Source organism: Crotalus tigris, unplaced genomic scaffold (genome assembly GCF_016545835.1).
Source record: "Crotalus tigris isolate CLP2741 ecotype Arizona unplaced genomic scaffold, ASM1654583v1 scf7180000023722.550826, whole genome shotgun sequence".
Classification (NCBI taxonomy): domain Eukaryota; kingdom Metazoa; phylum Chordata; class Lepidosauria; order Squamata; family Viperidae; genus Crotalus; species Crotalus tigris.
Window position 1 is genome coordinate 237,991 of NW_024100140.1, and position 26,199 is coordinate 264,189.

The 26,199-nt window shown below is 36.8% G+C and overlaps 1 protein-coding gene across 2 annotated transcripts in view; it reads left to right on the forward strand.

Moving 5' to 3' along the window:
- Positions 1-15,344, forward strand: part of OXNAD1 (oxidoreductase NAD binding domain containing 1) — a 33,942-nt gene extending 18,598 nt beyond the window's left edge. Inside the window, exons 5-8 of one of the 2 annotated variants that reach the window (XM_039321228.1) lie at positions 3,368-3,509; positions 10,448-10,690; positions 11,925-12,033; positions 14,541-15,344. In XM_039321228.1, coding sequence (XP_039177162.1) covers positions 3,368-3,509; positions 10,448-10,690; positions 11,925-12,033; positions 14,541-14,692 — 646 coding nt within the window. In that variant the 3' untranslated portion in view covers positions 14,693-15,344. Of the gene's footprint in view, positions 1-3,367; positions 3,510-10,447; positions 10,691-11,924; positions 12,034-14,537 lie in introns of both variants that reach the window. The other variant, XM_039321227.1, reaches the window with a different exon arrangement.
- Positions 15,345-26,199: the final 10,855 nt, after the last annotated feature.

Sequence of the window (26,199 nt, forward strand, 5' to 3'; positions counted from 1 at the left end):
CTGGTGCAGCACTGTTTGCAGAATGGGACTTTTGACAGGCTCAGCAGGACAGAGACAGCCTGGACAATTCCTATTGACTTTCAAAAGCCAATAGAATAAAAGGGAGTAGCACAGCTAAGGAAAAGGGGAAAAAAATGGCGGACTGCGTTGTTTGGCGACCCCTGTGAAATGGTCGTTCGACCCCAAATGGGGTTGTGACCCACAGGTTGAGAACCACTGCTGTAAAGGTTACATTTCTGCCTGATTACTTGTTCTTTGTTTATATGTTTACTAAAAATTACTGTTGCTTTTTTATTTAAAATTAAAATTATATATTATGCAAGTTGAATTTTCATTTATATGAACATTTTTTCAAATATTTCTGTATTTACAACTAAAAAATAGTTAAAATGAAATAGACAAATATAAGGCATGTATAATACCAAAATTAAGAAAAGCCTGATCTGTAGTCACTTGGAAACACTATCTTTCATTTATTTAAAAATACTACTTATCAGTGCAGTTTATGCTTAATAAATGAATATTAAATTTCATCCATACTTATGCAAATAATATTGAATGGATAGGGTTATGTAGATGATTTTGACTTTGGGTTATGACATTGACTTTGACATTTAGAAATTAGACAGTGTCTGTTGAACTCCACAATGAGGTAGGACACCATGTAGGAAAATAAAAGTGTTGTCTTTTATTTATACCCTGCCTTTCACTTGGAAGCTCAGATAATATATGACTCCTTCCTATTTTCCTTACAACAATCCTGTGAGGTAATTGGATTGAGAGTGAGTGACTGGTCCAAAGACATTAAATGAATTGCTCTGGTAGAGAGTGGAGTAGAGTCTAATATCTTAATTGGTACACCTTGGCTGTTAATATTTAGATATGATGAGTCCAACACATGAGGATTGCTCCCGGAGTTGCAGTTTTGCATGCAAATTCAGTTCAACAGAGGCAAAAATCCATGACCAAGGGGACGGGGGAAGCTGTCTCCTCCCAACAAGTATTTTTTTGGGGAAACATTTAAATGGAAAAGATCTTTGGAGGGCTTAGAAAGTATTCTAGCATATATTATATATAGAACCTATTTCTTCTCTAATCAGGTTTCTGTTCAGCCTCTCTTGATAGCCTGTTTTATATAGCACATTTGTTCTGCTTAATTATGAATAAATGCATATAAATAACATTTATGTGCATTTAGTTTTATAAATACCTATAGCTTTCTGTACAGAATATATTATAAGCTGTTGTTGGTATCTGTAATTAGTGAAACACTTTCTGCAAACAGTCTAAAGTGGGGGAGAGCAAATGTCAGTCTTGTTAGATTTATTTTGCTCTTTTTTTTTAGAACCCAAAAGCCGTTTACTGTAGGCAATTGCAAAAGATACGCAGAACGTGGGAACCCAAGAACTTTTTTCATGTAGCTAATCAGCTCAAAGTTCTGGTGATCCCTTCTGTGATTGTCCTTACTTGTGTACTTCATTGAGGTCAAAGATCTATCAAAAGATCCTCTTATCTACTTTTCTTAAAAAAATCAGATTCTAATAATTTTATCTCCAAGTTGTTTTATTTCACGGAGAACTGTATTTTTATTACTATGTTGCACTGATTTTACTCTTATCCCTGTGGACATGTAGAACTTATGACTTGACGCACAGAATAAGACTCTCATAAAATTCTGCCTTCCTGGAAAATCTTCAAGAACATGTTTTTTGTCATTCAATTTTAACTTTTTATGTTTTAATTTAGATATAACTGTAAGTCTCCCAGAGTTACCCTATGGTAAGATGGGCGGCCAGTAAATTGTATCAGTTAATCAATCAATCAATCAGTAAAATGGGTGGCCATTAAATTGAATGAATGAATGAACGAACGAATGAATGAATGAACGAACATCAGGCCACAATAATATTTTAAATGGGCTTTACTTTCTTATCCTAGGCTGCATTAATGATTAATAAATATATTTTTCTATTACATTATCCAATATACTGCATTTTTCAGATTGAAAATTCATTTTTTATTTTAGTGGTTTAATGATTATACAGCGTTATAATCTGTATTTATAAACCGTTAAACATATCCTGTGTAGTCTTTTTTTCTACTGATTCTTCTGAGTGCCAGTAGCATTATAGTGATGTGTTCTGTAAATAAATCTGTTTTAATTGTAGTTTGCATTAGGTTCCACAAGGTTTCAAATAATAAAAGAAACAGTAATAATATTCTAAGGTAAATGGTATGAGGTCCAGATAAATGCTGTCATGGTGGCTGGTTTTTAATTGGGTTATAAAAGAAGACAGACTAAACCTTGAGTTCACTTTGCACTAAATTTGAACTTTCATATATGTTCATAATTCGGTTTTACAACATTTAACAGGCAGAATAATTCCTCACTAGAGGGCACTACAATACATGGATTAATTTACAAGGGTTATAAATGTGTTTATATAAATAAAATACAAATAAATAATTGCACATACTTTAAAGTACTTTTTGTTAAGTATTATTTTTAAAAGCTGGATTAAAAATTGGATTAAATTGTAGCAGTATTGACAAAATTACAACTGAACTTTTGAAAATGCCAGACAAACATATCTCTGATAACATGGAAATTATTCATTTGTAAAATGATTCAGATAGAAATAAATTGGATGGTAATATAATATTCTTGAAATGAAACTTTACATTTTAAGAATATGCCATCAGTACAGGTTTTGTGGCACTGCTGATAAAATAATCTTTTAACCATATATATTTGCCATTATGACTCTATCTGGATCAATTACAATTTTATGTTTAGAACATAAATTTTATTTTTCTTTTGTCTCATTTTGTTTTCCTTTTTTATGTCATTTATAAGGCTATGTACTTTTATGTTAAAAATTGTAAACTGCTTTGATTGCATTGATTAAAAACAGAGATATGTGTATAGTAAATGAATCCATGTATTTGTTTAATAACCGCAATCAGAAGGGCTTAGATTGGGCCATTGAACAAAGCAGTTGCATGGGCAGTCATGTGACAACTTGCTTAACAACCACTTTGCTCAACAACCGAGATTCCAGGCTTAGTTGTGATTATAAGTCGAGAACTACCTGAATGAATACAAAGAGGAAAGAACCTATTATGCGACTATGATTCATATTTGTAAATCTGAAAATAATACTAACATTTGATCTGTCCTGCTGGTCTTTAATGGTATTTTACCCATTGTTGCTTTACAAGCTAAATATCTTCTATGTGATTTTCCGTGAACTTTGCCAAACTGTACACATTTGAATAATCTTGTCAGAAGTTTTAAATAGTAAAAAAGAAACCTGTTCCAAGACATTGCATAGAAGAAATTAAAAGGAAAGCTATTTTATTTTAGGGTAGACTTCTTTATACCTGGAGTTCCTGTTGTTGGTGGATTCTCAATATGTTCGAGTCCTGGTATGTTGGAAGAAGAGGGAATATTAGAACTTGCAGTAAAACATACATCACACCCACCTGCTCACTGGATTCATACTCAGGTATCTATACTAAAAGCTCCTAATAATTTTGTTTTTAGTGTTCTTTAAATTTATTTTTACATCTTGTTTTATATATAATCCAGCATTATTATTACTTTGAATTGTCTTATCCTTTTACCTGTACTATAAGACATAAATTTAACACTAGAGTACAGTTTAATGTGTATTAAATTATTTACAATACAATACAAATAAATAAAAAAAATAAAAGAGTTGGAAGGGACCATGGAGGTCTTTTATTCCAATCCCCTGCTCAGGCAACAAACCCAAGACCATTTCAGACAAATGGTTATCCAATCTCGTCTTTAAAAACTTTCAGTGTTGGAGCATTCACAGCTTCTGGAGGCGTTCCACTGGTTAATTGTTCTAACAGTCAGGAAATTTCTCCTTAGTTTTAGGTTGTTTCTCTCTTTGATTAGTTTCCATCATTTGCTTCTTGTCCTGCCTTAAGGTGCTTTGGAGAATAGCTTGACTCCCTCTTCTTTGTGGCAACCTCTGAGATATTGGATCATGTCACCCCTTGTCCTTCTCTTTATTAAAATAGATATACCCAATTCCAGTAACTGTTCCTTATATGTTTTAGCCTCCAGTCCCCTAATCATCTTTGTTGCTCTTCTGTGTACTCTTCCTAGAGTCTCAATATCTTTTTACATTGTGGTGACCAAAACTGGATGCAGTATTCCAAATGTGGCCTTACCAACGCATTATAAAGTAGTATCAACACTTCATGTGATCTTGACTCTATCTCTCTGTTAATGTAGCCTAGAACTATGTTGGCTTTTTTTGGCATCCAAGATCTCTCTCACAGTTACTACTATTGAGTGAGGTACCACTTATTCTGTTTTTTCTTGCCTAAATGTAGAACCTTACTTTTTTCACCATTAAATTTCATTTTATTAAATAGCACCCAATAATTAAGTTTATCAAGATCTTTCTGTATCTTATGCCTATCTTTTGGATTGTTGGCTATTCCTGCCAGCTTGGTGTTGTCTGCAAATTTGATGAGTTTTTTATTTTATTTATTTTATTTTTTAATAAAATTTATAAGCCGCCCCACTCCCGAAGGACTCTGGGCAGCTAACAATAAAAAACACATAAAACATAACAAAACAACAGTACAAAGACAATCATCCAGGGGTTAGGTTTTATAAACCCCAGGCCTGCCGGAAAAGCCAGGTCTTAAGTAGCTTACAGAAGACCAACAGGGTGGGAGCAGTCCTAATCTCCGGGGGGAGCTGATTCCAAAGCGTGGGCGCCATCACAGAGAAGGCCCTACTCCGCGGCCCCGCCAAATGGCACTGCCTGGCCGACGGGGCCTGAAGGAGGCCCAGCCTGTGGGATCTAACCGGACATAGGGAACTATGAGGTAGTAGGCGGTCTCGCAAATAGCCTGGCCCTGAGCCATATAGGGCTTTAAAGGTAATGACCAACACCTTGAATTGGACCCGGAGACCAATAGGCAACCAGTGCAGCTCACGGAGGATAGGTGTAACGTGGGTGTATCGAGGAGTACCCACTATCACTCGTGCGGCTGCATTCTGGACCAACTGTAGTCTCCGAATACTTTTCAAGGGTAGCCCCATGTAGAGCACGTTGCAGTAGTCCAAACGTGAGGTGACAAGGGCATGAGTGACTGTAAGGAGAGCCTCCGGGTCCAGGTAGGGTCGCAACTGGTGCAACAGGTGAACTTGTGCAAAGGTCCTCCCAGCCACAGCCGTCAATTGATGTTCCAAATTCAGCTGTGGATCAAGGAGGACACCCAAGTTGCGAACCCGCTCCAAAGGGGGTATATTTTCCCCCGTAAGAGTCAACACTGGACAATCGACATGATCCTTGGGAGGCAACATCCAAAGCCACTCGGTCTTGTCAGGATTGAGCCTGAGTCTGTTAATCCCCATCCAGACCCTCACGGCTTCAAGGCAATGGCCCATCACATCGGCCGCTTCACTGAGAGAGCTCGGGGAGGAGATATATAACTGGGTATCATCAGCATACTGATGAAACCTCACCCCGTGCTGTCTGATGATCTCACCCAGCGGCTTCATATAAATGTTAAATAGGAGGGGAGAGAGGACCGACCCTTGTGGCACGCCACATTCAAGGTGCCTCGGGGTTGACCTCTGTCCTCCCACCAATACTGATTGCGACCAGCCAGAGAGGTAGGAGGAGAACCATCGTAAAATGGTGCCTCCCACTCCCACCCCTTCGAGTCGTCGCAAAAGGATACCATGATCGATGGTATCGAAAGCCGCTGAGAGGTCAAGTAGCACCAAGACAGAGGAATAACCTCTGTCTCGGGCCCGCCAGAGATAATCCATCAGCGCGAAACAAAGCGGTTTCTGTGCTGAAGCCGGGCCTGAAGCCAGATTGAAAAGGGTCTAGATAATCCGCTTCATCCAGAGACCGTCGGAGCTGGAGTGCCACCACTCTCTCTACAACCTTCCCCACAAAGGGGAGATTGGAGACTGGACGGAAGTTATTTAAATCAGCCGGGTCCAGGGTAGGCTTCTTGAGCAGGGGCCTCACAACCGCCATCTATCCCTCATCCATATCATTGATGAAGATGTTGAAGAGTACTGGGCCTAAAACAGGACCTTGGGGTACCCACTACACACTTCCCTCCATGTAGATGCAGTTCCATTGAAGACTACACATTGAGTGTGGTTGGTCAACCAATTACGAATCCATCTGGTGGTGATGCTATCTAACCCACATTTTTCTATCTTATCAAGTAGTAGGTTGTGATCTACTTTATCAAATGCCTTACTGAAATCCAAGTAAATTATATCCACAGCTTTCTTCTGGTCCTCTAATTTTGTCACTTGGTCAAAAAATACAATAAGATTTGTCTGGCATGATCTGTTTTTGACAAACCCATGTTGGCTTTTGGTAATGACTTTGTTTGCCTCTAGGTGTTCACTGATTCATTGCTTGATTATCTTTTCCAGAATCTTCCCAGATATTGAGCAGGCTGATAGGTCTGTAGTTTCCTAGATCTATTTTTTTTCCTTTTTTTGAAGATGGAAACAAATCAGCTCTTTTCCAGTCCTCTGGTAGTTCCCCAGTACGTCAGGATCTTTGAAAGATATAGTTTGGTGGTTCTGAAATCATGCCAGTTCCTTCACAACATTGGGGTTTAATGATCGTCAGGGATGAGCAGGTGCTCACTTACCATTTTCATGCCTATTTTAACTTGTTTTTCTAATCTGTTTTTTACAGTGCTGTTTTTCATAGGTTGGACTATTTTTTCCCTTTGTGTAAAGATGGACACAAAAAAAACGAGTTAAGTAGTTCTGCTTTTTCCCTGTTGCTTAACACCTTCTTGCCACTTTCTCTCCCTAATGGACCAATCATTTCCTTGATTTTTTTCTTGTTTTTTACATGTTAAAAGAAGTTTTTGTTGTTGTTTTTAACTTTTGTCGCAAATCTTAGTTCATTTTGAGCCTTAACTTTCCTCCCTTCATCTTTGCAGGCTCGAGCTATCTGCTGATATGCTTCCTTAGTTATGTGCCCCTCTTTCCATTTTCTATACTTGTCCTTTTTGTCTTTCAATTTATCAGAGAGTTCTTTATGCAGCCAGGCTGGTTTCTTTTGAGAGCTATTATTTTTCTTCTTCATTGGTATTGTGCTAGACTTGTTAAATGCCATACCTGTCATCACACTTAAACATGTAATGATCTGTGTACAAAAGACAAAAAGCTGCTCTTTCCCTCGCTCTTCATAAAACTTTAAATCTGTATAAATGTAAAATTTTAGCTAGCATAATCTGTGTTTAATTAATGTATATCGTTTTGGATTTACTTGTTTTTCTTTCTTACAAATATAAAATCTCTGCCAGTACATGGTCCACCTATACAAAAGTCTTCTCTTATTGAATTATATAAGTATAGTGGCAGGTGGAATATTTCAAAAAGCACAGTTAAATGGCAGAAATTAACTAATACAAAATTAGTCTCATTTCCATTCTAAAAATGAACAAATGTGAGGTAATACCAGAAAGAAGAAGATCTTTGAACCTAAGCTTAATATTTGTGATGTTGCTAAAACACAAAGGTGTCAGATAGTGGGCTCATTGACGAATACTCAAATAGCAAACAGTCTTATTATATCTGAAATACGAATGCAAGTGTTATCACATAAATTCCTATATATAACATCCTCTTTATCAGATATATTTAAAGACTTGGCCTGGAACTCATGAAAGTTTATATGAAATAAAATAGGTTTATTTTTTAGATGCCACCTTTTTGCTCTAGAAAAACTGTGTTCACTGAAAACCAGTGGGGTGATGAATTGTTTATCTCTTTAAACATTTTCACTACCAAACTATGGTTTATAAAGGATAGTTTGTAAAAGATAAGCGTCGTGGAGGGGACACCCCTTTATATGTGTTATGAACAATATGCTTTTCTTCTGTTTTTGTTGACTAATGGATCGGTGTAAAATCAATGCAATCTTATCATTTGAGCAATTCTCTCCCTTTCTCTATCCCTCTTCATTTCCCAGGTTGCTCCTAATCCATCCATTACAATATACCATAAAAAGTAGTCCTACTGTTCTTAAATAGGTTACTGTCACACACCATTGGAATTTCAATAAAATAATTGACTTTGAAAGGTATTCTGAAAATGTATAGAACCAGTGTGGCTGTACCACACATTCTTAGACAAATCCTGGTGGAGATTTTCTATCACATCTCTGTTGTTCATTAGAGAACTCCAAAAATCTAACCTCATAATTATCTGCCTCAGAGGCATTTCCTAAGACTTTTCTTCCTGCTTTAATATTTTAAATTAAACTTGTAGTATCACAGTAATTAAAGCAGTTAAAAGCATTAGCTAATGCTAGAACTGCTAGCTATCATTAAGGGTTTTTTTTATGTCAAGTGTCTGGATGCTCTCATATGGAGAAAATGTTTTAAGTACATCTGGCTTCTCCACTAACTTTGCTTGTCAGAAGGTTGTGAAATGTGATCACATGATCTTGGAACACAGCAATAAATATGAACCAGTTCCTAAGCATCTGAATTTTGATCACATGATCATGGGGATGCTGCAAAGGTCGTAACTGAAAAATGGTCATAAGTCATTTTTCTCAGTGCCATTGTAACTTTGGTCATTAAATGAACTGTTGTAAATTGAGGACTAATTGTACTGAAGCAATTTATTGGGTTTTTATTGTTTTATGATTTTATTGTTTTTGATATTTTAATTTTTAAAAGTGATCTGAAACTGTAATGATAGTATAGTGCTAAATTGGATTGGATTTTGAAACTGTTAAGAAGTTAACATTAGTTCTATAATATAGTCCAGCTTTTTTCTTAAGATGGTCAGGAAATATAGAGATAGATAAATATAGGAATATATTTGACTTTGGGGGAAATAATGGTGATAACCATAATCAGAAAACAAACTATTTTTACTATATACATTTGTTTTATAGCTATTATAATTTTGATGAGCACATAGACATGATTCTGCAGCTTATGGAAAAATATATCTTGGATTCTAACTATCATGAGCAAAGTGTTTCTAGGGCTAGCTTATTCCTCTTTTTTTCAGCCTGCAATTTCAGTACTAGCATCCACTCAAAAAGGACAATTGTTAGAATGGTTAGATTAAGGACAAAGGGGAAGATACCATACTGGAATTGGGATTTATCTTTGTATCAGAGGAAGTGCTTTAAGGGGACTCACTAGGTCTTAGTCAAACCACTGGAGTGTTTTATTTCAAATTTCCAATGGTCTGACTACTTTAGAAATACTTTTAAATTATCCTTCAGTAATAAAATCATTTCAGTTCTCATATGTAATACATTTGTGAGCTTTATTTAGTCACTGTTTGTCTTTTGGTGGAGAAAATATATACTGTGTGTGTGTTTGTGTGTGTGTGTGTGTGTGTGTGTGTTTATACACGTACAGATAGATACACATTCATACATCTACATGCACAAAATATATGTGTGCACATATGTATGTATACATGGGTATATACCGGGGTAAGCAACCTTGGCTCTTTTATGACTCATGGACTTCAACTCCCAGAATTCCTGAGCCAGCCATGCTGAGGGGAAAGGGAGAGTTTTCAAGCTGAGTCATGCTGGCTCAGGAATTCTGGGAGTTGAAGTCCACGAAGTCCAAGTCATAAAAGAGCCAAGGTTGCCTACCCCTGGTATATACATATGCATACAAAACATTTAAAAAAAATGTGAGGCATCCAACAATCCTCATTTGGTACAGAATCTCTTTCATTGGTGGAACCAAGGTAGGCAGTTCCCTCTCCTTCTTGAGTCCAGCATGTGTCCTGAAGTGCTGAGAGATGGAGAAGAAAACACACTTTCTGTCGCATTACATTGGATTCTTCCCCAGGCTGGTGTCTGCTCAAATGGGTTGGAACTGAATTCTTTATTAACACTGGAGGATGGCTGATTGAGAAAAACTGGATTATACCTTATTACCTATTACCTATTTTAGTTTAATATTGCTTTTAAATATTTTCTTCAGAATTGTGATTTATCTGGAAAAATTATGTATCTTTGTGATTGCTAACTGTATTGCATATTGTGTAACTATAATTACTGCCTCAATCTGTGTATATTGTTGTAAAATAAACACTAAACTATAATTCTAATTTAAATTCCCAAGATCTTTTGAGAAGATGCCGTTCTATGAGATAAGCTTAAAGCAAACTTGGTTTGCTTTAAATCTATCTCATAGTATCAAAGAAGAATGAAACCATATGTTATTACTCATATCAGTTAAGTAACATTCGTTTGATTGAAGAATGTGTGGATTGCACTAATTTGACTTAACTAATTTGCAGTTAACTATGTAACACTACTAACATGGCTTTTCACTTAAAAGAATTTCCCTGTCTGATTTTGTTTGAAGTCCATCTTTGATATTGTTGTTATTTGCCTTTTTTTGTTCTTCCCTGTAGTGTGCTCTTAATTCAGAAGTGGCTTTGCGAGTTGGAGGCAACTTCTTTTATGATCCTCAGCCTGAAGACCTTCCAGCAAACATTGTGCTCATAGCAGGTGGAGTAGGCATTAATCCTTTATTTTCTATACTGCTCCACATCACAGACCTTCACAGAATTCAAGAGAAGAAAGGAAATAGTTGCAAAGTGGGAATAACCAAACTCTTTTATTGTGCAAAAAATGTACATGAACTTCTGTTCAGGGTAGGTTTTGTTATATATTATTTCATTATTTGATTTAATAGCTACAAGACATACTTAACCTTTTTTTATTTGAGAAGTCAGGAGCTGCAGTGGGTAGGAGGTTGATGCAAAGTAGGTGGGGCTGTGTCATAAACGTAGGAAGGAAAAGAATTTTCTATTTTGGTAAGAGATGGACTTTTTAAAGCTAATTTAGGGCTTAAACACTTATAGGTTTTCAAACTTTGTGCTCCCCCCCAACTAAAATTAATAATCATATTAAGCAAGAAGCAACTATAATCATTTATTTTTAATATATTATTAAACTATGTGGTACTTCAGCTGCTTCAGGTAAAATGAGGAGCATTTTACTTGGCCTTCACAAGTTTGATCAGGTTTTTGAAAAATGCAACTTTGCTTCCTTAAGAGATCCCAAAATATTTTGATTAACGCTCTTGATTTTATATATTTCTTATCTTTCCTGCTTCAAAATAACTTGTGATCAGAGGGAGCATTGGGAATTACAAAATAGGGGGTTCAGGCCTACAAGATGTCTGGGATATCAAGTTGCTCACTCTGTTGTTTCTATTGTATATCAGACTTGCTCCAGTTGTTGAAGCAGCTTGGTAAAACTGAGCATTATGCAATAGTAGGTAAGGGGAAGAATGTCAATAGCACGTGTTGTATTTTCTATTGCTTGACCTAATCTGAGCAGCAGTAGTATAATCTTTTCATTCCCAAATCAAGCTAGCTACATTTGCAGGAGGCCTCTGATGTCCAGCCCAGTCAAGATACTGTCAGCTGGAAGTGCTGCTGTTCTGACAATCATTTAGTGACCTTTGGAAACAGTATACAGGGGTTTGAAAAGACACTTGTTTTCTTCTGAACTTAAAAGGAGTATATTCCTTCCATGGGTTCTATTTTTACTTCGTATTTCTTTTGCTGAACCCACAGTTGAAAGTATATTTTGTGTAAGAAGAAGAAACCTACACAGGGTTAGATTATAAAGTAGGTGACTATTTCTTGAAAATTTATTGATATATCTGAGCTCCACTATAAGGAATTGTTGCGTGAATTTGAAATAATATATTAATGTAAGAAAAGGGGGAATTATTTATACTGCCTTTTTCTTAAAATATGTGCTCAAAGTACAGTATTCTTATACGGTTCTTTAAATTTGTAGAATCTGGACCATACAACAACACATCTGCTTTGATTTATTTGACTGTGGTATGACTAAATATCTTGCACATTCCAGAAACAGATTCTTGGCTTGACAAATGCATTTCCTGGAAAAATCACATGCAGTTTCCACATTACCAAGCAGAATTCACCAATTTGTGAGAAATTTTTGCCTTACATCAAGGGTGTGTATTTTTGTGATGCATTAAAAAAATTGTATGACAAATTAAAGTTTTAATACTCTGAGGACCAAAATAAATATAGCATGCAGGTAGTTCTCACTTAATGACCCTAACTGAAACCAGCAACTTTGCCTTTAGGCCAGAGGTGTCAAACTGCTGGCCTGTAGGCTGGACGCTTCATGCAGAAGCCGTGTCCACCCAATTGCCGGCAATGGCAAAACTGTCCCGGTATGTTGCGCGACGTCACGTGACATTGTGAGTTTGACATGTCTGCTCTAGACCAAGTGGTCACTAAGTAGGAAACCACATGATTAACTCTCTGAAAATTTATTCCTCTCTAATATTTCTACTCTGCCAGAGGGCAAAAAATAACAGAATAACAGTTGAAAGGGACCTTGGAGGTCACCTAGTCCAATCCCTTGTTCAAGCAGAAAACCCTATACCATTTCAGACAAATGACTGTCCAGTCTCTTCTGAAAAACCTTCAGTGTTTGAGCAGCCACAACTTCTGGAGGCAAGTTGTTCCACTGATTAATGGTTGTACCTGTCAGGAAATTTCTTCTTAGTTCTAGGTTGCTTCTTTCCTTAATTACTTTCCATCCATTGCTAGTTGATCTGCCCCTTAGATATTGGAACACTACTACCATGTCACCCTCTAATCCAGAGGTGTTAAACTGCCGGCCTGCGGACCGGACCCGTCATCTGGAAGCTGCGCCCACCCCATTGCCAGCAATGCAAAACTGTCCCGATACGTTGCGCAATGTCACATGACATCACAAGTTTGACATGTCTGCTCTAATCCTTCTTTCATTATATTAGATACACCCAATTCCTGCAACCTTTCTTCTTATGTTTTAGCTTCCTGTCCCCTAATCATCTTTGTTGCTCTTCTCTGAACCTTTTCTAGACTTTCAACATTTTTTTTATACTGTGATAAACAAAACTCATATTTAAGTGATTTGTCTACTAGGACTCCAATATTCCTCTTGCAGTTATTAAGTCAGGTACCACCTATTCTATACTTGTGAATTTGGTTTTTCTTACTTAAATGTAGAACTATTAAATTTCATTTTGTTAAATAAGGCCCAATGTTCAAATTTGTCTTCTGTATCTTGAGCCTATTTTCTGGAGTGTTGCCTATTCCTGCCATTTTGGTGTTACCTGCAAATTTGATGAGTTCTTCATCTATTGCTGGTCTAAATCATTGATCATTTTTATTGGCAGTCTTTTTTTTTTTTTTTTTGCGTGACCCTTTCCCACTACTGGCATGATTGCATGCAGAGAGAGGAAATGGTTTACTCTTTGAAATCTTTTCCTCTCCAATTTCCCCCCTCTATTAAAGGAAACATAAGCTATAGAAATCATTTGCTTTTTTTGTCTTCCCTCTCAGAGTTGAGGGCCGAAACATAGAAAAAACAGGTCAGACACAGCACAACATGTAGGGCACTGTAAAGGTTGTAAATGGCCATAAAGTTAATTTTTGTCAGCACTGTTGTCAACTTTAAACAGTCTGAACAAATGGTTGGAAAGTGAGGACTGTAAAATGTGGAGAGGAGGGATTAATTATGCAAGCTATGCATGTTTTTTGAAAAATGTGCCCTAGTATGGACAACAAAACTCATTCCCAGATGGGCATTGGAGCAAGGATGGCATGTTTAAGAAAGTTAACAGTTTTCAAATGCAGTTAATATATTTTTGCTTGCTGTTGACTCTTACTAAGATATATGGATAGCCTTTACAGATATTTCTTTTAATGATTTATTCAATTTCCTTGATACTAGCTTCATTAAAGAAAATGTTTATTGCAAATGTTTAATTTGATGTTATATTATTAACAGCAATTAGAGTTTGGCTAAAACATGAAGGACTATAAACACATTCTTATAAATTTTCTATAGCAGCAGAAAAGGACCCACTAGCATCCTACCTTCTGTTTGTAAATTATTAAATACTAAGTAAGCATTGGAAAGGGATACATCCATGCATTTTGACATGGTTGAAGCACCTTTTGAAATGTTAAAGGATCAGCTTCCTCTGGAATTCTTGCATGGCTTCTCTAAAGAATCTCCCTGGTTGTTTTAAATCAGTGGTTCTCAACCTTTCTAATGCCGCGACCCCATAATACAGTTCCCCATGTTGTGGTGACCCCCAACCACTTATACATTACCGGGTGCCAGGGGCATGGCCAAAGAAAAGGGGGGAAAATGGCGGACAGCCTTGTTTGGCAACCCCTGTGAAATGGTCGTTCAACCCCAAATGGGGTCCCGACCCACAGGTTGAGAACCACTGTTTTAAATGCATGCATATGCACCACTGCTTCATTAGTCGTCCTAGCAGAAGTGTGATCCATGTAAACTCATGCCTTCTGGAAGATCTGGCTGCTATAACAATTCAAGGAGAAAATGCTTATGCCAGCATGATTTATGAAGCTCCCATTTCAAAAAATTAGTATAGTTCTATTAAATGTCTTTATAAATGTTTTCTTAACTCTATGTATTCTCTACTAGAAGGAAGATTATCTGGAAGTGACCTAGAAAAATGTATCTCCAAGAATACTTTGTGGTACATTTGTGGACCACCTCCAATGATAGAAACTATCTCCAAGCTGCTTGAAAACCTTGGGGTGGTTCAGAGCAATATTTTCTTTGAAAAGTGGTGGTAGCACATCCAGCAGCTCTTCAGGCAAAATAAAAATGAAGATACAATATATGCATGTTTGCTGATGAACACTAAAAGTTTACACAAAGTAAACTTTTTCCATTGTGGAAATAAAATAATTCATAATGAAATTATAAAATGTATTTTTAACAATCGATTTGGAAAAACAAATAGGAAACATTTTAAATTTGTACATGTACTGAACAGTGACAATTTCTAAAAATAAAATATTTTATTAAATATTTTATTAACTTTGGTATGTAATACATAACTTTATAATTAAATATTATGTATGCAATACTTCATGGTATAGGGATAAGAGAAGAAGAATGACTTGAAATCTAAGCCGTTATCTTTTATGGGAAGGGCAAACTTAACATAAAAACATGGAATTCATCTATCCATTTCCAGTCTACCTTGTATTTCTATTGAAGGCTGTTTGAAAAGTAAAAGATGTTGCTTTTGAAGTTTCTTGTATCTTCAGGAAAGAGAATTTGCACAATCTTATTAGCAAACAAAGTTCTGAATGTACATTTCAGTAATTAGATTGGATCTGAAATTAATTGTGCTGGGGTAGAACCACTAAAATCAATGTAATGAGCTGAGCAAATCATGAATAAATGAAGTGCTATTGATTTCCAGTGGTTTACTCAAAACATGATGGAGTCTGGATCCAGTTTATTTCGATAATATTATTCCTTTTATCAGTTCTCAAAGTTATTTTATTTGAAATAACATTAAAGTGTGCCCTGTTTCTGAGGAAAAACAGCATACCACACATAGGAGTCAGTCTTGGAATTATTTATATTCTACTACATCAAGATTCAAAAATGCACCTTCATTATAAATGTATGAAAGTCCTGTACTTAGGTAAAATAGGTCTAAACAGTTTTATTTGGAAGAAAATCCTATTGATTTCAATAGATTTTATTTTGAAATATTAAAACTGGGTATTTGGCTTTTCCCCCCATCTTTCCAAAAGCCATTTGGCTTGACTAGCACAGGGGTAGGCAACCTTGGCTCTTTTATGACTTGTGGACTTCAACTCCCAGAATTCCTGAGCCAGCATGGCTGGCTCAGGAATTCTGGGAGTTGAAGTCTAGGAGTCATAAAAGAGCCAAGGTTGCCTACCCCTGGACTAGCATATATTGAGTCCATGTAGTTCATCATGAAGGGTTAGTGTCTAAGGGTCTGTGGTGCTATTGTGTTAGCAGCAATTAGGAAATAATTATGTAAGAAATTTTGAGTTTACCAAAAGGTACTGGTTTGGTGGTGTAAAGTTTAAACAAACTTAATTACGCTACTTTTCCTTAGTCTAGAACGCTATGTATAGTATTGTCTGTACCAGGGGTAGGCAATCCAAAATACTCAAAGAGCCACTTGGACCCGTTTCTCACCGAAAACAAAACACTGGGAGCCGCAAAACTCTTTTGATATCTAAAATGAAGATAACATTGCATATATCCTTTTTAACCTTTATTGTGTGTGTGTGTGTGTGTGTGTGTGTGTGTGTACACACATACATACTTACACACACACACACATATATATATATACACACAACACATATTTCATCTATAATGGACAAAAATACAAACAAATAGAAGGAGCACCCATGGGATCACCCCTCTCACCTGTCATTGCAAACCTCTACATGGAACACTTTGAAACCCAAGCTCTAGAAAAATCTGAACACAAACCCAAACTCCGACTCAGATACGTAGATGACACCTTCATAATCTGGCCACATGGGAAAGAAAAGCTGGACAACTTCCTCATACACCTCAACAGCCTACAGCCCAAAATACAGTTCACCATGGAAACAGAAGCTAATAACCAACTTCCCTTCCTAGATGTCTTAGTCTACAAGAAATCCAATGGCTCCCTAGGACACACCATCTACCAGAAGAAAACACACACAAACCGCTATCTGCATGCTCTCTCACACCACCACCCAGCACAGATCAACTCCGTAGCCAAGACACTCATCTCTAGAACAAAACGCTTAGCTGATGAACAACACCTAAAAACCGAACTACGCACTCTCACTAATGTATTTACATCCAATGGATTCCAACGAAATAAGATTACCAAACTAATCCAAAAAGAAACCCCCACTAAAACCCAAGACAGAGAACAAAAAAACGGCAAAGCCCTCCTCTCTTACATAAAAGGCACCACAGACAGAATCAGTAAGATTCTCCACAAACACAACATTAAGACAGCATTCTGCCCAAACAGAAAAATATCCACCATCCTAAGAAACCCCAAAGATAAAATTGAATTAGAAAATCAAGGAGTATACGAAATCCCATGCACCACTTGTCCCACCACATACATCGGATAAACCAACAGAAGAATAAGTGCACGCATTGAAGAACATAAGAACTCAGTCAAAAAAGAGGAACCAACTTCTTCCCTGGTCCAACACCTAAAAATCACAGGACATGAAATTGACTTTAAAAAGACCAGAACTATCACCAAAACTGAACATTTTAATAACAGAATAATCAGAGAAGCCATCGAGATAGAAAAACGCCCACACAGCATGAACAAACGAGATGATACCTCCCGCCTATCAGCCATTTGGAAACCCGCCCTGATTGACAAACGACTCCTTAACACAAAAAATGACACCAGACCCACACTCACAAAAACCACACAGGATGTCACCACCACACATCCATGCAAAAAGCAAACCCAGAGCCACACCGATGATGAGGCATGACCACAAACCAGAAGCCAGACCACAGCTGCATCATTAGCCACTTTAAACCCCTCCAATCCATACATGAAGCAAACTGACACCCACCATGAAGATGAGGCACGACCACGAACGCGAAGCCAAAACTTAGCAATGCAGCTCACCATTTTAAACCCCCCGCCAACTCAGACTAACCTGAGCACAACAAAGCCCCCACCCAAACAGAACACTCCCAGCCAATCAGAGCACAGCCAACCCCCCAGCCAATCAGAGCACAGCCAACCGCCAGCCAATCAGCGCACAGCCAAGCTCCTAACCAATCAGAACACACCTCCATCCAATCAGAACACAGCCAAGCTCTCATCCAATCAGTTCATACCCCCACTGGCAGTTAAAAGGAGGAAACAGCTACAACCACACATTGCTTCTAGAAGCACGAAGCCGAAAGCACCAGCCTGAAGATGACGAATGAGACTTCGTCAAAACGTCGCCAAGACACTTCCAATTTTACGTGGGAGAAAACCCGAATAACCAAAGAGCTACACACATATATACACACACCTATAATATCTTCATTTTAGATGTCAAAAGGGTCTCTCTCTGTCTCTTTCCCTTCTTCCTCTCTCTCCCTCTTTCTCTTTTTCTTTTTTTCTCTCTTTCCTTTCCCTCTCTCTCTTTCCTCTCCCTCTTTCTCTCCTCTCCCCCTCTTTTTCTCTCTCTCCCCCTCTCTCTCCCTTTCTCCAATCTTCTGCTCACCTGGCAAGCTGGCTTCAAGCTGTTCTCCAACAAGCTCGGGTAGGCAACCTCAGTTCTTTTATAACTCATGTACTTCAACTCCCAGAATTCCTGAGTCAGCATAGCTGGGCTACCAAGCTCTCTCCTGCTTCCTGCTTCTTGCTTCCTGCAGAGACACAGCAAAGGGAGGAGCTCCGCCCAAATAAGCTTTTCAGCTCGTTGGAGAATACCCTGAGTCCACTCTTTTTTACACACACACACACACAGAGAGAGAGAGAGAGAGAGAGAGAGAGAGAGAGAGAGAGAGAAAGAGAGAGAGAGCAAGTGCCTCTCTCTGCAAATGGCAGAGGAGGCTGGGAGCCATAGGGAAAGACTCAAAGAGCCGCATGCGGCTCTGGAGCCGCAGGTTGTCGATCTGTGGTGTGTACTATAGGAATTGCAAGGAATTACTACATTACTACAATAATATTATGGCCCGTATTTATCCACCTATAACAGCCTCATCCCCCAAATCAAGCTCCACTCAAGACCCAGGACCAGAAACCCTAGTCTCATCATACATCTCTATGGAGATAAGCTGGCCACTCTGAAGGTCTTTAGCTCCAATATTTCTGATCACCAACATAGTACTCAATCCTCACACTCAATTCCATACACTACTACTTACCAATCCTCACACACACACATATGAAAGCACATTAAGACACCTAATTAGATAAAGTCTCTCGCCTCCACTACTAGCAACAGGAGAGCTCCTCTTATTAATCTCTCTCCAATTCACCAATTTCCTCCTTGCCAGATTTTATCCAGAGGAGAAAAACATTCACCGAGGCACTCAATATAGGTAGAGCCAGATTGTCCCTTCCCTTTCCTCTTCTCCCTCTGTCCCTCTCCTTCCTTCCTTCCTTCCTTCCTTCCTTCCTTCCTTCCTTCCTTCCTTCCTTCCTTCCTTCCTTCCTTCCTTCCTTCCTTCCTTCCTTCCTTCCTCTCTTACCATATCCTATTCTTATTGCTACCCAGGGAGCAGGCAAGGTGAAATAGATATGGATATTAAAATAAAAACCAAATATCGTAATGAACCACATTGAAGTCATGACCAATATTTATGTCACAAAAATTGCTTCATTGTTTGGAGAAGTGGTCACGACAGTCCTGTATTATTATTTAAAAGACTTCTGTCCTATTCAATTGATCGCTAAAATTAAAGAGGAATTAAAGTTGTGCCATTGATTGATGGTTCTGCCTATAAAGAAATTTTGGTTTCTCTCAGATTATGTTATGGGTTTGTGTATACATATTTTATAATATTAAAAAATAAAAAGGAAAAGGAAAGAAAACAACTAGAAAAATACAAACTAACATAATCATAGATATTAAGCATCTATTTTACATACTATGTAATAAATCTTGATCATATGGAATGATATTGGTGAGTCTTTCATTATGTGAATAAAGAAGCTGTAGAGAATAAATATTTAAGACTAAGATTTTAAATCCTAGGTATCATTTATACTTGTTGCTACATCCCACACTCAGTAAATACAAAGTTCAAATACTGATAAAACACATTTTTGTTTAATTCTATTATTTATATACACTCAATTCCCAAAAGTCTCTGAGTTATAAAATTCAGCATCATATTGACCTCTTTACCTCCCATTCATTTCTCCAGAACTGTATTAACAAATGTATGAATAATAAACATCCTCTGAATTGCCTATAAACATTAAAAATAAATTACTGAATAAATGGCATTAAAGGAAGAAAGGCATTTTAATCTATATTAGTAGAAAACCAAAAGTTATTTTCTCACATTTATAAAAAAGCACAAAAAGCTTATGCTTTTTAATACATTTACTAGTCACAAAAATAATACCAGACTTTGATTTTTTTGTTGAATTAATATACTTAAGATTAGAAAACGATTTTTTTATCAATCACTCAAGATTCTAGTCATCTTTCATCTGGATTACTGCAATGCATTCTACATGGGTCTACCACTGAAGGCTATTTGGAAGCTACAGAATGCAGCTGCACAGACAGTTCTGAGGGGCCCTAGAGTGGCCCATTTCTGTTACATGAGTTGCACCTGCTGTGAGTTAGCTTCCTGGTCCAATTTAATTTATAAAGCCCTTTATGGCATGGGTCCAGATTACCTCAGGAATCGTCTCACCCCAATTAGATTGGCCTGTCCCACTTGTGCTGGCAGAAGGAACATGCTGCAAAACCCATCAACCAAGGAATTCCAGCTGGCAAGGTCCAGGAGAAAAACCTTTTCTTCTATGGCTCCCAGTCTCTGGAACATCGTACCCGTTACAATGAGATCGGTCTTCATTCCTTTGGCTTTCTGAAAGGATGTTAAAACCTGGCTCTGCCGGTTGACCTAAGGCCAAGATGGGGACATGGGCCATTGTGGAGATGGTTACTGGATTAAATAAAAGCTCATTACCACTCCTTTTTATATCCCACCCATTTTAGCAATTTCTGTGTTAATGCTCTATTTTTCTTTTAATGTTTTTAATTTTTAAAAAATATTGTTTTACCAAGTTGTAAGCTATCTAGAGTCACATGATGATGAGAGGGACAGCATATATGTATTTAATAAACAACTTCATTGTTAATATCAACTATCCAAACAATTTAAATTACTGCAACTTTTGTCCTGATATTCTTTCATTACTTATATAAAATCTATAAACCTGGACATCTCAAACTCATTCAGGAGCTCTAGAGATTTCTACAGCATCTGGACCAAATTGGGGGATCTACATATGTTGCTATATATTGGCATTCAGTTTTATGCAGTGTAATTTTCTCCTGCATTGCCTCAACTTGAAAGAAAGGAAATTAGCACTACTGGGACATCTTCTGGACACGTTCTGTATAACATTTCACTTCACAATAGAAATGAAACCAAAGCTGAGAGAAAGAGAATGCATCTGCATAAGTATTAGGTCACGTTCTGTAATATCGATCAGTAATCTGAACACAGGAAGTATTGTATTGCGCCCAATTATTTTGAACTGCAAAGAAGCATCCTAGTTTCCACAAAGACATCAGAGTGCTTGTCATAAAAGAACTGAGTTGTAAAACTATTCATATAACAAACAACTCTTCACAAGCATTTTAAAACAGTTCCACATTTAGATTTACCAGATAATTGAATAGGCCAAGGAGAAATGAACCCCGGAAAATGGGGGGAAGAAGGGCTTATCCTTGGCACCTTCAATAAAAATCACATCAAAACTGCAAAAAAGTGCTTAGCCCTATAGAGGAAATTACTTTTCTGGTATCAAAAAGAAAAAATTCAATTGCGATATTTTTATAACAAAATGTATTTTCACAAACATATGCTAGCAATAATATCAAATTGATGATGCACTTTTAAAATTACACCATAAGAATGTATGATGGATCATGTGATCTGTGGGCTATAGTGATCATAGATCATCCAGTAATTATGGATCATAGATATTGGATTGAAGTTGATTGCTGGAATCTGGAAATAAAATAATGTAAAGCTAGCTGCTGAGTCTGTTGATAGATGAGGAAACGAAAGAAACAGACAGTTAACAAGGTCACAATACACTTAAAATACTCCAAAATACTCAAAAAGCTGAATAATATTTTATTTAAGGCTATGCCTGCTAGACATGAGGATAAAAACCAAGAACATGTCTTCCTTTTGCTAGACATCTGGTAATCCTAACCAGGCTTTATCTCAGTTGCTTAACATAGTAAATTTAAAAATTATTCCAACAGAAATAAAAATAACGTATTTTAATATTTTACCAATCTAAAATTGTTTTGCTGGGGTATGCATGTGAGCATTTGCACATATTCATCCATACATATATGCAGAGTATAAGGTACTCAGATAACCCAGAAAGAACCAATCTACAAACTGTCACATGTTGTAGATGTTCATCAGCTATTCCTTTAGTGCAAAATAATCATTACAGCCTATCCCCACAGATTTCTGAAATTAATCTCCACTTTTTTTTACACATTCTACCCTAGATATATTCTACCAATTGGCTATGTAAAGAATATATTTGGAACACTTTAGTTCTCTCAGTGTTCATATAAGCCCTCTCATCTTGTCATAGCCCTGATGGAGGTGAGGGGAAGGGGACAGAACTATTTGGCTTTCCGCAGAATAGAGCAGGAGGGGAATTCTTGTCAACTTGCATAAATACAGTAGCGAGGATACTGTTTCTTTGAAATGCCAATTTTGCTTTCACTGAGCTTGAAGAAATTAATCTCCCTCAAAAGGGAGATTATCTGTGACAGTAACACTGTAAAGCTTAAAGTGGAACTATAAACCAGTCTTCTGTAGCAACTTTTTAATGGAACTATTATTTTTATAATTTTAAGCAGTTGACAATGATTGATTACTCTTTTAGATACTCTGGTAGCCCATCTCTTAGCAAAGGGGAGGTGCATTGTTGTTGTTAATTGCGAAGTCGTGTCCGACCCATCGCGACCCCATGGACAACGTTCTTCCAGGTCTTCCTGTCCTCTACCATCTTTTGGAGTCCATTTAAACTCACGCCTACTGCTTCAGTGACTCCATCCAGCCACCTCATTCTCTGTCATCCCATTCTTCTATTACCCTCAATAACAAAGTCCCTAACTTTAAGGCCTCTTGACTTTTATTGCTGACTTTATTTCTCTCCCCTCTCCCCTCTCTAATTCTTTATTTCTGCTCACTGAATACCACAGTAACAAGGATACATCTCTCTGATCATAAGATGTCATAGGCATCGAGGTACCTACTGTTCTGGAATACATTTTGGTAAGGACTCTTCACCATGAAAATTTGGTCAGCTAAGGATAGGAAAAATGAGCTGCTTTGAAATGTTCAATTCTACAGTAACAAATACTTCTTTCAATAACACAAGCACTTCAAACAAGGTTAAAATCTGTTTCACCTAGAATATTTCCTCTGAAGCAAAAGGAAAGGGCATATCCATGTAATTGCAAAATTATATTCTCCCAAGTGATTTATTAATTAATTATTTTGTACTGAGGCTTTAATTCTTGATCATTGGGATTTTCTTACACATCTTAATGGTTGTAGCAGTATTTTTAAAAAGTAATTGTAAATTATAATTCCATTTGATGTGAAACTTCCTTAATTGGGTAGAAGATTATTCATGCAGATGGGGACAAGGACTGGTTATATCTCCAAAAGGAAGATCCCATAATGCAAAACTACACAACTAAAAGACACACAGATTATCTTCACTTTATTTGCCAAAGAGAAGCTTCTCAACATGTTATTATTATTAAATTTATATGCCTCCCATCTTGCCTAGAGGAGGCCTACAACCAAGAACAAATCAACATGATAAAACAGTAAAATATTAGAATAAATATTAACATTAAAATTTGATTTAAAACTAATAAACATGGCAAAGAAAGAAGCACATTCTTATGGGAAAAGGAAGCAATACCTATGGCCTTGAAAGAGACTGTAGCATGCCTCTTCCTCACCATATTTGATACTTGATAACTACTGGGAAACCTCCATACTTCACTTTTTAGGGAAGACTCTTGACAACTTGATGGGGAATGACTTAGAGCTTGTCATCTGGATCCCCTTCAGTCACAATTTAGGCTTTAGGTTTGAAACAACAGTGGTCATGATTGTTGGTGGATGATTGTTGAGACCTAGATGAGGGTATGTAATGCAGCGCTTTTGACCGTATTGGATCTTTCAGCTATAAATATGATTGAATGATATTCTTCTGTGCTGGGGTCAATGTTCCACCTTCCTTTGAGGGCAGTTCCAGCTGCTTATTATTGGAGAAGTCAACCCTGTGGCTACCCACTCATGGGGTGCTTCAGGATTCATTTTTTTCTTTCTGTTGTTTAACATTAATGGGAAGCTGCTAGGAGAGATCATCTTTCAGTTTGTGGTGCAGTATCATCACAATGTGATATTTAAGTATAAATCACCAATGTAGCCTAGACTGATATCATGGAAATCTTGTGCCAACATCTGGAGGTTGAAAGCATCTAGATTGAAGCTGAACCAAGGAGAAGTTGGCAGTTAAAGTGATTCTCAGTTTCATACTATATCTGAAGAATTCATCAGGATTAACAACTATTGTTGAATGGATAGGTGGAAACCATGGCAAGGAGGTCCATTGTTCAGCTTTGTCTGATGCATCAATTGGTACTTAAATGCTTATAGGACTGTCATCTTCTAGCTGAAAAAACCCCATCCTACACTTGTTCTGAGAAAGGGTACTGGTTGTTCTTCATTTCTTGATGTGCATGTAGGTATGTATGTGTATATTTTAAGTCTTGGAGACACTATTTCTTGGTCATAATTTTATGGATTAACCTTCCCTTATTCCTTCTCTAACATCTTTTTGGAAAATGAAGAACTAACTAATATTCAGACTAATTTTGTTCAATGTTATTTTTTTATTATGCAAAGTGTTCTGAATTTTTAAATCTATGTAAACAAACATTTGTATTATTTTTTTAAAGATCATTTAATGCAAAAATGTGTATATCTAATTATTTTTAATATTACTGTCAATTTTTAATTATTGTATTATACTAGAAGTGTAGTGAATATCATTGTGAACATTGGTAGATCTGGTATAATCGAACAAGCAAACTATGGAAGAGTAAAAACTGGATAGTACAGACCAGAAGTTGCAATATAGAAAATGAAGCTTCAAAGACTGCCTAGAATGAAGGGGAGAGAATATGTGTCAGAGAACTAGTGTTAGTAACTGCATGCTGCTCTTAATTCAAAATGAAGCAGCTCAGCATATTTTTAGTTCCATGCAGTGTAGAAAATTTTGCTGAGTAATCATATTCTCTATTATTAGAACCATGTTGATTGTAACATTTATGAATAAGCCATGGTTTATGAAGATTCCTCTTCCTTTAGCTTCTCTTTGATCTTGCTCCGCTTAAACTGCCATTTAAACTTCATTTAAAATGAAAGTGTACTTGGATATCTTTTGTAAAAACCAGGAGAAAACTATAGCATTAATATCAAGCTGTTGTTGTTTGATTTGGCCAAAAGGGTAACTAAACTTAATTGACCAGAACTAAAATGGGAGTAAATAAGGGTGATTTGGTGAAGAACTACTTCTGATCCTTTGGTATGCACACCGGATTCAAGAGGGTGTACTTTCTCCCTCAAAGGTTCTATAGATACAGGAGTGTCCACAAGATATGATTAAAGAAAAGTCAAGATGGCAGCCACAAAGCACAGGTGCTATATGTACGATACACATGAAAAACAGGCAGAGTGTCAATCACACTGCCATGGTCACCATCTTGACTTTTTTTTGTTACCATACCCTATGAATTCCTTTCGTAGACATATGTTTTATGCTCTGGATTCTAGATAATGTTAGGCAAATCCAGATTTAAATATTTCTAATTGTTTATGGTTATTGTCCTGTTCTACCTGGATGCACATAGATTACAGGTTGTATTGAAGCAAAAGCTTAAGGTATGGCTTGCTTTGGGAAACGGGAATTCTTGTTTATTGAATGCTAAAAATAAATGGAGTTATTTCTTAATAGTTAGCTAAGCAGCTGTAGCTAGAATAAACATTCTTCAGTTGTTAGGGGGGGATGGATAGAAGTGTCTTGGGTGTGTATTGAACAAATGCTTTAAACTATTTTTCCATTATATCTTATGTGTCCATTTGAAGTAGTCCACATTTGTTTTAAAATGTTCTGCAAATTGCCATTTCTTGTACATGAAGCTGACAGTTAAAAAAAACAGGTTAAGTATGCATTATGTGTACCTAGAGACCATGTTTTATTGAATTAAAACACTTTACAGAAAAACTAATGGGAACTATCAAACATGAATCAGCCAGCTGGGAAAAGAAACAGTATTTTTATAGTCTCTAAGTTTCAATTTGTATAAAGACAGCATTTTCAAAACACGTTATAAAATCTGAACAGTGGCCAAATAATGAATCAGTAATAAGAGAAGCAACTACGAATATGTACAATTAGATTCAAGTATAGAGGTTTACAAATTCAAATTACACAAGTTTTATTGTAAAGACTACTATTTGCAAA